The sequence below is a fragment of the Pecten maximus genome, unplaced genomic scaffold, assembly GCF_902652985.1.
Source record: "Pecten maximus unplaced genomic scaffold, xPecMax1.1, whole genome shotgun sequence".
Classification (NCBI taxonomy): domain Eukaryota; kingdom Metazoa; phylum Mollusca; class Bivalvia; order Pectinida; family Pectinidae; genus Pecten; species Pecten maximus.
In genome coordinates this window covers 32,123-46,427 of record NW_022982751.1, presented here as the reverse complement: position 1 = coordinate 46,427, position 14,305 = coordinate 32,123, and the positions used below count along the sequence as shown (strand labels likewise).

Sequence of the window (14,305 nt, the reverse complement as noted above, 5' to 3'; positions counted from 1 at the left end):
GTATATTTTGATCTTACTTGACTAAAATGAAAAATATGATTAAACATCTTTCTGAAAGATATGCATTTTAGTTTTAACATAGACATAATTTGGTTGATTGCCACGGTAAATAACTAAAATATCCTCGTTCATTACTTTCTAGTTGATAAATTTCACTTAACTAATATTGCGTGGTTGTCTTAGTCGGAACTAGTTCGTAGGTTTTAATTTTAAAAGAACTTATATTGCTGTGTTATCGGATATAATTTGCGGGTATCAAATCATGACCAAACATGTTTGCTGCTACCCAATAAAATAATGGCATACCTTCTGCAGTTTGACACTTGTTAACCCTGTCATCCATAATGAGTCCTAGAAGGATTATTACTAACTTCTTTCATGAAATGAACAATGGGTATGCATTGTTCTATACTTTTCTCTTATGAATCATAATTGAATGCTCTCCCTCGTTTCACATATATTTACAGCGTATTGGTGATACAGATGAGGTCACGAGACTTGAGTAGGTTGTTTTATCTTAACTATATTTTTTCTTTCTTTAATTGTTAAGTATCTACAGGAATACATAAACGCCACAAACGTATGATTAAATGTTGATAGCGTAATCATGATCGATTGAAAACATGTAGCTCTACATTTCAGCCTGATACTGGAATAATGTCATGAGCCAGAGATTTTTTTCGTAATTGATATATTGTTTTAAACCTTTTGATTAATATTTCATACTGCTTTTTGCTGTATCTGTTTAGATTCGGACTGTTGTATGAGTGGACGTATGGCAGGACACAAAACAAAGAGTTTGAATCAGTTTGTAATGATTTCTTATATTATTTGTTTCAAATAGTTTCAAATCACAATATCAACCGTTTCACAAATTATAACAGGATAATTAAGTCCACATGTATTGGTATTCCAATATATACAATGTATATAGCTGGCGATCCAACTTTGTAAATTAAGCAAGTCCAATATAAGTTCTGATCACACTTGGTAATCCGTAGTGTACGTGTTGTCCATTTGCTGGTTGGGAATCCAACTGCCGCCCGGGTCTCCGGTGTAAACATATAAAATAGAATTGATCATTGTCTAAATTGACACGTATACGAGTATATAATTAAGATGACTGACACGAAGAGGCGTTATCACAGGTAAATAAAACTGGACATGCAAGTGAACTTTTCCTGACATAACAATAGATGATGTAATCGCCTCGGGAAGGTATTAATTTAAGGTAATAAAACATTGATAAGTGGAGAGTTCGAGTGTCATTCCTAATTTTTGAAAGAATTAAACATAAGCTTGGGGACAAGATTAATTATGTTCCATACAATGCATTGAAACAGATATAGGTACAGGTAAACACAGATTGAATAGAATAAAGGAACAAAGACAAAATATCGGAAAATTCTCTATGATAACTTCCCTCTCGCCCCGGAAGACTCTGTCCCAGAGTCTAAATGAAATGACACATTTCCAAACATAAATAATGCCCGTTTAAATGTCCGTTTAACTTCCGCTGAAAAAAAAGGTCCGTGATATGAACACAATATATATACATTCTTTGTTGTATATTGTCTTTTGAAATAGCACACACATTTTGTGTGTAACAGTGGATATTTTTGTTTTCAAGAGACTTAATCTAAATTACCTCTGAGAGTGTAGGAACGCAATATGTCGGAGTTAAAGACATTTTTGAATTAGGTACTGTAGGACAAAGAGTTTATTGATAGCTGAAATGGGGTTTGAAGTTTCGACGTCTTTGATTTGGACGGAATTGTTGGTTCTGAGGCACGAAATTTCGGTTGTTTTGCGGAATATTATGAAAATTAACAACCGAACTACATGAATTTGCCTCAAAATTTTGTATCTTACTTTCCAGATTGAAAATAGTTTCTTTGCTGATTGAAACTTCCTTTTTGAGACATAATATTTCATCATGGTTTTCTTTTTCCCTTTTCTCAAGATATTCATTTAACTGTTTCAGTCTATCATTTTCAGCTTGATATAGTTGAAAACATTTTGAAAAACTTTCTTTGAGATCTTCGTTGTGATTTTGAATTTTGCTAATATCTAGCCTCAAGTCTTCATTTTCAGATCGAAGATTTACAATGATGAGGTTAAGCTCTGTGATTTCCAACTTTCTTGGATTTGTTTCTTGATGACATTTAATTGTTTGTTCTTGAAATGGACTTCTTTTGTTTATTTTAACGAATTCCGTATCCGAAAGTTCCGAAAATGGAAATGAGCAAGCGGTTGATTTTCGGGAGATAAACTCTGACATACGTTTTGCGTCCCTGCTTTGATGAAACGTACTTTTTGACTTTTGAGATTTAAAATTTTGATTGTTTGGTTCTAATGAAGGGCGCTTTGAAAAACATACCCTTGAAAAATGTCCAAATTTGCCACACTTGAAGCACTTGACTGATTTTGCCTTACAAGTTAATTCAACGTGCTCTTGAAAACAATGGAATACCCACTTACCACATTTAAAACATTGAGTTCTGGGCGATGATCCAGAAAATTGTGGCCTGATGGGTGACATCCTGGGTCCCTGGTGCTTTGTAACCGTTGATTGGCAAGCGTCGTCGGGTAGATGCTGTAGTTCACGTGTCCATCCTCGATTGGCCGGTACGACGGGTTTAGTCTTGGGGAATACTCTAGGGTAGTGCTGGCTTGTGGTTTCCATGGTTAACATCTTCAAGTGTTGAATGTGGCGAAGATCTTGGGTTTCCAAGTATCTTGTAGTATTTGAGGTTCCAAGGATCTTGTACGTAACTCGTCTTACACAAATCAATGTGGCAAGTTACTCCGGGTTCTCACACCAATTTTCATACTGCTTTTTGCTGTATCTGTTTAGATTCGGACTGTTATATGAGTGGACGTATGGCAGGACACAAAACAAAGAGTTTGAATCAGTTTGTAATGATTTCTTATATTATTTGTTTCAAATAGTTTCAAATCACAATATCAACCGTTTCACAAATTATAACAGGATAATTAAGTCCACATGTATTGGTATTCCAATATATACAATGTATATAGCTGGCGATCCAACTTTGTAAATTAAGCAAGTCCAATATAAGTTCTGATCACACTTGGTAATCCGTAGTGTACGTGTTGTCCATTTGCTGGTTGGGAATCCAACTGCCGCCCGGGTCTCCGGTGTAAACATATAAAATAGAATTGATCATTGTCTAAATTGACACGTATACGAGTATATAATTAAGATGACTGACACGAAGAGGCGTTATCACAGGTAAATAAAACTGGACATGCAAGTGAACTTTTCCTGACATAACAATAGATGATGTAATCGCCTCGGGAAGGTATTGATTTAAGGTAATAAAACATTGATAAGTGGAGAGTTCGAGTGTCATTCCTAATTGTTGAAAGAATTAAACATAAGCTTGGGGACAAGATTAATTATGTTCCATACAATGCATTGAAACAGATATAGGTACAGGTAAACACAGATTGAATAGAATAAAGGAACAAAGACAAAATATCGGAAAATTCTCTATGATAAATATTTGACCCCAGTGACCTAGAAATGAAGTAAAAACTCTGAACAAACATTGCGGCCATTTATCTCAGCATGCTAAAGTCTTATATTCAGTTCATGTATCTTTCAGTTATTTGGAAGAAATCATGGATTTTTTTACTCATTTAAACCCCTGTAAACCTTGAAAGCAGGTCGAGGTCATTTATTTAAATAAACCTTGTAACCGGTCACTCCAGGATGTAATTGTCAAGTATCATGACCCTGGGCAATTTGCTTATCGATTAGAAATTGCCCTGATATGACCGGACGCAATTACAACAGAGAATATAGCATATACACCGACGTTATAACTCAACAATAATTTAAACTCAAAATCAATTTAAAGCTCTAGTAATATAAACTATGTATTATATTTTGTCTTTAAGAATTTCGAGATATCCCAAGTATTTGGCGTAACTTAGTAAAATTGTATCTATTCCTTACCGTCGGAACTGATTTTTGACTTGAAATTAGGCAGTGTCTTAGAGTCATCAAGGTAAAATATATCGAAGTTTGACTTTAACCGCATCAATGTCGCATCATATTTTCTGCTATATAATTACTGTACAAACGTGTACGTGACTTGCATTTCAGTACGATATAGATCTGTGTATTTACACAACACTTATATCATCACAAAGGGGGGAATGTGATGCTTCGTGTATAGCGATAATTACTGACTACTGCCTCTTTCTGTAAAATACGATATTACTCTGTGATAGTTTTAATGTATACGAGACAGAGACGGTGACACGCTGTACAATGTGTAAGGTTAAAAATAATCAGAGCATACATTTTTTCAATAATGTTTGCGTTAGCAGTTTACAAAATTAGAATTTAACCATGAGAATTGCGTCTTGAATATGGTGTACATATCCAGTGGAGGAAACCCTCATGCATGAAGACACCGGTGTTTTATTTGGAAAGAGGCATATAGTTATCTTTTGTCTACCAATCCATTGACTTGTATCGTGAATAAATGTCCACTGTTTAAAGGTTTAACTGAGTTAACATAACATTTTTGTTGATTGCATCTTCTTTTAATGAAACGGACATTCTATTAATATGAATATGTAGCCCTATACATTACCCATATGAATCATAAGTTAATGCTGTCAATCGTTTAGCCTATGTATACAGCGCCAAACAAATAGGTCACCTGCCTATTTAGATGAGGAAGGGGCTTGGATGAGTTGTATTATTTAAACAGAATATTGTCTCGTGTAGGATTGAATACAGATATTAACTTAAAGTATGAACATGTAACAAGATATCACAAACACGAGGTTTTACACGACGATTCCGGTCAGATTTGTGCTAGTTGACAAGTCTCTTTTCGATTTTTTTTAATTGCAGAAGAACAGAAACAGCATATTTTAATATGACACCTGAGGGTAAATAAAATGCAAACTATAAATTTGCAGGAAGACTTCTGTAAACGTACAGGTAACAGGTAGGATTACTGGCTCTAGGATAAGTACTGATGAAATCTGGCCTGGGGTTTAAAATAGCAACCGGTCGCTTTCTACCACTGTAGAGTGAATTGAGGGCTTGTCAACTGTACATCTGTATGGTACTATTAGGTAAATCAACAGCCCCTGTAAGTGATTGCCCGTCGTATTTTTGATATTAGATGACCTCCCTTTAGTTGAAAATTAGAATTTGATATTTCCTTAAAACCAAAATCATGAAGCTCGATTTGTTTAACTAAAATTGTTTTTGAACGCCGCTTTTACTTTTTCTAATTGGATTTTTTAAAGTGATTTCTTTGTGGCCTTTGCTTTGAACGGGGACCATTTGGTTACCAATTGTTGTGCATCCCATGGCCATAGATGATATGCGAACTATTTCCGGACGGACGTTGCACGATAGGATAAGAAAATAGAAATGTGATGGGTACATGTCCATTACCAATGCCGTATATATATTGAAGATTGTAGATTGCGTACGCACATTACCTTATTTGTTTCTGCCCCTATATCCGTATGAAGCTTAACTCTTTCCGTACTTTGTGTTCTTTCCGGATTCCGTACAGGAAGTAGTTATTAGGCTCGCCCCTAGAGGTTTTAACAAAACGGCAGACTACATGTGAATTTTTGGTGAGTTGTTTTTCATATCAAAACTCAAAGGTCTTTGTACATAATTAAGAAATATTTAACTAAATAAGATCTAGATATCAGATTGATCACTCTAAAACGCCCTATACACTCATATCTGAAAAGCAAATGTAGCAAGCCGCCATATTGTTTACATAAACAACATTTTGAGAAATGATCACCTATTGCTCTAACGCAAAAACATGTAACCGTAACGAAATAAAAATAAATTTGTCAACATAAATGTATGTTTCAAAAGGTTTGACCATATTTTATTTGTCATTGCATAAGATGATTGTATATGTCGGGTGATGGTTTCAACAAATCAACACTTTAATAACGTCAACTAAGCCGGTCGACTAAAGTCGACAGTGGGAAAGAGGGAGCTTAAAATTATATCGACTATAGTCGACAATGGGGAAGAGGGAGCAGATTTGTATGTCAAACATAGTCGACAACGGTACTGAAAGAGTTAAATATTGAGCTGTCAATCACTCAGTACTGTCAATACGTGTGGAATCGTAAAACATCGGTGGCACATCTTCCTTATAATGTGAACAAACAAGCATTCCATCAACAGTATATATACGCTTGGAATTTGAAAAGCATATCAGTTTGTTTAAATTTACTAGCCCAACTATTCCATATATGGGAACTGCGTGATCACCTTAGAGTACACAGTGTATATACCACGTTTCATAAGTTTAAAGTATCATAGAACAGTCAACACTTTATTTACATCATATTTACAACACATGACACAAAAATGTGAAAAGCAGAAGATAATGAAAAAATATCCTAGATAAATATTGGAAGTCATCATTGAATAATCTTTATCTTAAAATGACGTTTTGTAAACATCCTTACAGTTCTTCTCTGGTAATTGCGTATATGACGTGATCAAAACAAGTTGTTTCTGAATGACGTCATCAAAATGTGTACTTCATTTTTCAACCTGTCTCTTGATAGATAGAATGAATAAACCCATGAAAAGCTGGCCAAATGCAAAATAAATTGAATATGTAACATTTTTTCTCTTCTCAGTACAATAGAGTTCAAACATTAGGAGTTCAACGTGGCTGACGAAACTGAACGGGGGTATATCATACTTCAAGGGGAGAGCATTCAGGATAGATAACTGAACTCCAGCCTGTAGATCAGATGATATTAGGTAGTGTTACTGTTAACATCATCAAGTCATGGACTTCTCTGTTTTTGTTAAGGAGATTTTTTTAAAAGGAAAATGTTGACGCTTGACTGACGGTTGAGCGACGGACGGACGACGGGTGCCAAACCACGACATGCAGGTGAACTTAACACAAATTCAAGGGCCCATCGGCAATCTAACCAGCATCTGCTGCTCCATGATCCATGAAAGCTTATTTAACATTGTCTTAGTAATAATGACCCTATGCTATCCTTAGATGTCCTCTGTCCGATATCAATGAAACATACATAGATACACCACGGCTATCCTTTGTCAGATCTCTGTGAGGCATACACATTTACACAACAACTGCCCTCTGTAAAACCTCTGTGGGATATACATACATAGATACACTATGACTATCTAACCTCTGTCAGACCTCTGTGATACATACATACATAGACACATTATTGCTATCGTCTGTCAGACCTCTGTGAGACATACATAGATACACCACAGCCATCCTCTGTCAAACCTCTGTGAGACACATTGATACATCACAGCCGTCCTCTGTCAGACCTCTGTGAGACATACATTGATACACCACAGCTATCCTCTGTCAGACCTCTGGGAGACATACATAGAAACACCACATCTATCATCTCTCAGACTTCTGTGAGACATACATACATAGATACACCACAGCTATCCTCTGTCAGAGCTCTGCGAGACATGCATACATAGATACACCACAGCTATCCTCTGTCAGACCTCTGTGAGACATACATACATAGATACACCACAGCTATCCTCTGTCAGACCTCTGTGGGACATACATAGATACACCACAGCTATCCTCTGTCAGACCTCTGTGGGACATACATAGATACACCCCAGCTACCCTCTGTCAGACCTCTGCGATGCACATATACATAGGTACACTATTGCTATCCTCTGTCAGACCTCTGTGAGACATACATAGGTACACTATTGCTATCCTCTGTCAGACCTCTGTGAGACATACATACATAAATACACCACAGCTATCCTCTGTCAGACCTCTGTGAGACATACATACATAGATACACCTCAGCTGTCCTCTGTCAGACCTCTGTGAGACATACATACATAGATACACCACAGCTATCCTCTGTCAGACCTCTGTGAGACATACATACATAGATACACCTCAGCTGTCCTCTGTCAGACCTCTGTGAGACATACATACATAGATACACCTCAGCTATCCTCTGTCAGACCTCTGTGAGACATACATACATAGACACACTATTGCTATCCTCTGTCAGACCTCTGTGAGACATACATACATAGATACACCTCAGCTGTCCTCTGTCAGACCTCTGTGAGACATGCATACATATATACACCTCAGCTGTCCTCTGTCAGACCTCTGTGAGACATACATACATAGATACACCTCAGCTGTCCTCTGTCAGACCTCTGCGATACATACATACATAGGTACACTATTGCTATCCTCTGTCAGACCTCTGCGATACACACATACATAGATACACCACAGCTATCCTCTGTCAGACCTCTGTGAGACATACATTGATACACCACAGCTATCCTCTGTCAGACCTCTGTGAGACATACATACATAGATACACCACAGCTATCCTCTGTCAGACCACTGTGAGACATACATACATAGATACACCACAGCTATCCTCTGTCAGACCTCTGTGAGACATACATACATAGATACACCACAGCTATCCTCTGTCAGACCTCTGTGAGACATACATACATAGGTACACCCCAGCTGTCCTCTGTCAGACCTCTGTGAGACATACATACATAGATACACCTCAGCTGTCCTCTGTCAGACCTCTGTGAGACATACATACATAGATACACCTCAGCTGTCCTCTGTCAGACCTCTGCGATACATACATACATAGGTACACTATTGCTATCCTGTCCATGGCAGGATTAAACTCCCAAAGTATTCCCTTTGATTGAGCTGACTCCCAGTAAGCCCTGATGGCCCTGTGATAGTCCCCGAGTGTTTGATAACAGATCCCCAGAAGTGTGTGAACAATCCAGAACGTGTGCCCTCCTTGTTCCTTGTGATACTGACTCTGTATCAGGTGGTGTTATGGTCTTGTAGTAAACTGCGAGTCGGTCATATCGTCGCATGTTATGTCTTAGTTTAATTGACCTTCAAATAAACATCGGATCTCACGCTGTGCTTCTGTATTTTATACAGGTCAGACTGGCTGATCTAGCCCTTCCTGTCCTGATACTCGTCCACAAAAACATAATGCAAAAACATTTCAAATAGGCTAACATTGGCTTTTACTTTTAAAAGTAAAAATCCAAATTAGTCGACAGTCATGGATATAAATCCTAGGACTAAATACGTCAAGTAGAGGTTTTAGTAAAGGCAAAAAGGCACCTGGAGTGTCCAAGATAAATAGAAACTGGATGTTCCCTGGTTCAAAGCAATTGGAATGTCCCAGATATATAGTAACTGAATAGTCCCAGGTTAAGAGAAATTGGAATGTCCTAAATAAATAGCAACTGGATTTTCCAGGAAAAAATGCAATCAGAGAGCCACAAGTAGATATCACCTAGATAGACAATCATACTTATATAGTATGGCATTTTATCATTAGGTGGCGTTTTATCAAAAAGCTACAAACAATTATTCGGAAGAGTGTTGACAAACTTTGACAGTACCTACCTACTTATCGGGAAGACTGAGAGGAAACATATAGTGCCCAGGTTTCACCGGCAGAGGTTCGATTACGGCCGGTGTAGTGAAGATAGTGAGTGAGTGCAAAGAATGTTTTATTGGGAGAGCTTTAACCTGCTGAAATGTGTAATATGGATCGTGAAGTGATAAGATGACAATACCTATTTCATTTCCACGTGAGGATTAAACGTTAAATTGACAACATTTTGTTATCTGATTTTTTTAGTTTTTTTAATTTCTTGAAGTATGTTATGCATGCTATTTTCTTCACTTCAATTATCAGGGGAGAACGTAAAGAAAGATCAGTTCATATCTGTCGTGGAATCTGATATCGTAAATACGGATAACTTCTTCTTGACGGACACTATTTTTACACCTGGCTTTTTGTTTTTCTGATCATCGTCATATCTATCACATAAGTTGAAATCCTTTCTCCGACTGATTTCCCAGTTTGAAATCCGTCTGAGTAGCAGACAAATTAAGCCTCCTAGTACCATAGTGATGCCACCGAAGTAGAATGTCACATTGTAGTTGCCAATGATGTCCGACAACGCTCCTGAAACAGAAAACAGCGTTTACCAATTAATAGAATTCGAAATCATTGCTTGAGTCAGATTTTAATAAATTTAATGTTTTTATCATTTTTATCAATTATTACAAACTATACATATAAAAATATGAAGGAAACACTAAAATAACAACAGGAAGTGTTTTCACAGTTAGAATCATCATAACTTAGGTAACGTGGTTCGTCTGGTAGATGTTTTAATTTTCCTGTTTTCTAAGTTTATCAAATTTGAGTTAGAATTGATATTTCGGTCACGGGTCGGTACTCTGTTTCTTTTGTATCATACATTTAGGGACTCTCACACATCGTACTACAACATGTGGATTATAACATACATTTAGAGAACATCACACATCGTACTACAACATGTGGATTATAACATACATTTAGGGACCATCACACATCGTACTACAACATGTGGATTATAACATACATTTAGAGAACATCACACATTGTACTACAACATGTGGATTATAACATACATTTAGGGACCATCACACATCGTACTACAACATGTGGATTGTCACATACATTTAGAGAACATCACACATCGTACTACAACATGTGGATTATAACATACATTTAGGGACCATCACACATCGTACTACAACATGTGGATTATAACATACATTTAGAGAACATCACACATCGTACTACAACATGTGGATTATAACATACATTTAGAGAACATCACACATCGTACTACAACATGTGGTTATAACATACATTTAGAGAACATCACACATCGTACTACAACATGTGGTTATAACATACATTTAGGGACCATCACACATCGTACTACAACATGTGGATTATAACATACATTTAGAGAACATCACACATCGTACTACAACATGTGGATTATAACATACATTTAGGGACCATCACACATCGTACTACAACATGTGGTTATAACATACATTTAGAGAACATCACACATCGTACTACAACATGTGGATGGATTATAAAACATACATTTAGGGACCATCACACATCGTACTACAACATGTGGATGGATTATAACATACGTTTAGGGACCATCACACATCGTACTACAACATGTGGATGGATTATAACATACATTTAGGGACCATCACACATCGTACTACAACATGTGGATGGATTATAACATACATTTAGGGACCATCACACATCGTACTACAACATGTGGATGGATTATAACATACATTTAGGGAACATCACACACCGTACTACAACATGATGATTGTACCTGCTGAAGGTGACCCCACAAATGCCGACAGGCCCATGCTTAGTCCGACCAATCCGAACGAACTGTTGAGTCTAGGTTCCCCCAACAGTTGTGCCATCAAAATACTTCCGAGCACGATAAAAACCGCTGTAATTACAATTACATCATTATAATATATAAATATATAAAGCATGAAAGATGTTATTTATCAAATACACAATCGACTGCTGAACATGATTACTCAATGCCAAATTTATAAAATTTGAATATTTTCTTTTTTAAAAAAGCACAATTGATTACTTACAAGACACAATGATAAGATTGCCATGGTTCATAAAAAAATGAACGAATAAGAAATGTATACCCGTATGTTGACATGAATTATCTTAATAACTATTTCATGTTACTATGCTGTCAAAAACAGGCTATTTACATGTGTTTTTTTTTTATATAAGTCAACGATGGTACTGTGTTTACACAATGCTCCCTCCTCCGTGGACAGATTGACATCACTAGCCCAAACAGGAAGGAAATGCGACGGAATGAAAAATCCTGCAATATATGTCAGTACAGTGCAATTTACGCTTCGACATACAAATTTACAGAGTTAAAAAGGAAACTTTTGATACTGGCCGACTTTACTGAACTACAATATCATATCATATGTAAACGTATAATGTCATACCAAACATGATGAGGAGGCAGGAAGCTCCATACAACAACATGGTGGGGCTCTTAAGGAGTGAAAAGTCAAACATGTCTTTCATTGGTAAGCAGAATTGTTTATAACATCCGCGGTGATTCCGATCGGTTCCGGTTTCAAACTTATCATACACATTATTTATTTTTGTAACGTCCCTGTTCATGTCCGTTCCTATAGGTCTAAAGGTAGCGGAAATGACAACACCGTTCAGAATTATGGCGGACATGATCCACATTGTTCCTCGCCAGCCGTATGTTTCCAAAAGATGCTCCGTAATTGGTGCAAAGACAAAGGCGTCGACCCCGGCTCCACTAACAGCTATTCCCGTAGCTAAGGCTCGTCGTTTGTCGAAATATACGCCAATGGTCACAATCGAAGTAAAGTAGACTATACCAATGCCAATACCTATAAAAATGAATAATATCATAGAAAAGGAATGAATCAATAGAAGCGTTCATTTACAAGTATACGTATTAATAGGACGGCTTCTATACATTATAGGTGTCATTCTTTTCTAACAGGAATTTGTAAATTCTTCCTTCTGAAATTTAAAGAAACAATTTTCAGCCGATTAACCCTTTCTTATTTCTTAAATGTCTACGCATTACAAAGATTTTCTTATTCTTTTCCACTCCTTACATATCAATTCTGTGATTTTTAGCTTAAATCAGGATAGAGTTTAATATCGGTACATTCTGCTGTCTTAATTTCCGCGAACAGATCAGAAATTTTGTTGACGCCTCATCATAGGCAGAACTCAAGGACCATAACAATCATGAAAACGTCATCACACACAGCGAATCGAAAACACACCTTGATATAATGCTTGATAGGTTGATTAAAGTAGCATTTTTCGGGTTTGGCTAGACACTAGCCGTCCTCTGGCCTTTGATCCTTCGATTTAATGGTCTCGATCCAATAAAGGGCGTGATATCAAATAGCATTATGAGAGCCTTGAAATTTTCTTCTGTAAAATCTTACCCCTTTTAAAACTGATACCAATGCACATACCTCCCGCAATGCTGTAAAAGATCAACAACACATTCAGGGATTGGGAAAACGAGGCAAGGAAAAATCCGCCACTGGTTATCACAGTTCCAACCGCGACCACCTTCCTAATATCATACTTGTTCACCAAGACGCTGACAACAGGACCTAGATAAATATTCAACATATTCTTTACATAGGTATTACATTTATTTTTTCATACACGCAGATAAATTTTATATCTGATATTTTTTTCTGATTTTATGTTATTTAATGCCTCATTAACACTTCAAGAAATGCTTGATTTGATAAAATTGTACCTACTTATTGTTTCAACCTGTATGTAACATTTTTGCTTTGGATTTTAATCATGCAAGTGAAACACTCCAGCTCACAGGAAACGAAACATGTCCCAACAAGTACCGAATGTAAAAGTTGCGTCTTTCCTTTACTTTCATCAAAATGCTTCAGGAATGCCGGGAAGAAAATTCCAAACGTAAGACAGATTCCGCTGATCAATACGTTGAGTATGAAAGAGGAAAACGCGATCATCCATCCCCATCCGCCGTCCGGTTTTCTCATAATTTCAATCAGTACCTATTCACATATCAATGGGTTATATAATTCATTCCCTAAAAACAAAATCATAAAGCTCGATTTTATTTATAATTTTAATATTCTAGTGACAGAGAACCAGTCTATGGTATAATGTGTAGATGATGTTCGTGTTAGCTGGGTCAAATTCGAAATATTCACAAAAGATCTTTTTAAAAGCTTTCACGCCCTAACTTTAACACCGAACATACAAGAACATACGGACTTACAGTTGTCTAAGACAACCAGAATCAAATCACAGAGCGGAAGTCTCCATGGAAACCAGTCATACCTGATAGCATTGTTAATATCAATATTAAAATAGCTTTATACATTTGTAGCAACTTAAAGTAGTACGACCTTATACATTATTTCAATCAACCCATCTGTGTGTCATATTATTAACATGGTATGGTCAGAAACATGAAAGTCTAATTATAATATATATATATATATGGGGCAAAGAAGTAATTTAAACAGTGTAAACAATAAGGTTTGTTAAATTTTCGAGGCAATCCGCCCCTTTATCAAAACACAAAAAATCACAAATACAATCACATAATATATATAAGAAGTACTGTAAATACAATAAAATACAATAAGAAAAATGTTTTAGTAACTGGAGAAACCGTAATGAACCCTTCGGCAAACGTGGGCCAAAGGCGGATACTAGCGTGACTGCATCATGTTCAAACACTAGAACGCTATGCGACCAACGGCAGAGATATTTTGAA

General features: G+C 36.6%; 1 protein-coding gene across 1 annotated transcript; it reads right to left on the bottom strand.

Annotated features, from left to right (window-relative positions):
- Positions 1–9,811: 9,811 nt before the first annotated feature.
- On the bottom strand, positions 9,812–13,559 carry LOC117320899 (monocarboxylate transporter 14-like). Its single transcript, XM_033875384.1, has 5 exons — positions 13,430–13,559; positions 13,002–13,145; positions 11,973–12,395; positions 11,309–11,434; positions 9,812–10,065 (listed from the first exon to the last, which is right to left on the bottom strand). The coding sequence occupies exons 1-5, from the start codon at positions 13,557–13,559 to the stop codon at positions 9,812–9,814; spliced, it is 1,077 nt and encodes a 358-aa protein (XP_033731275.1).
- Positions 13,560–14,305: the final 746 nt, after the last annotated feature.

Bases quoted from the DNA above. Each gene is read 5' to 3' on its own strand.
- LOC117320899 (XM_033875384.1), bottom strand. From the start codon at position 13,559: ATGAGAAAACCGGACGGCGGATGGGGATGGATGATCGCGTTTTCCTCT. The intron at 12,396-13,001 runs GTATGTGCATTG...TCATTTTTATAG, and splicing joins CTTTTACAGCATTGCGGGAG to GTATTGGCATTGGTATAGTC. The intron at 11,435-11,972 runs GTATGACATTAT...TTGTAATTACAG, and splicing joins CTGCCTCCTCATCATGTTTG to CGGTTTTTATCGTGCTCGGA.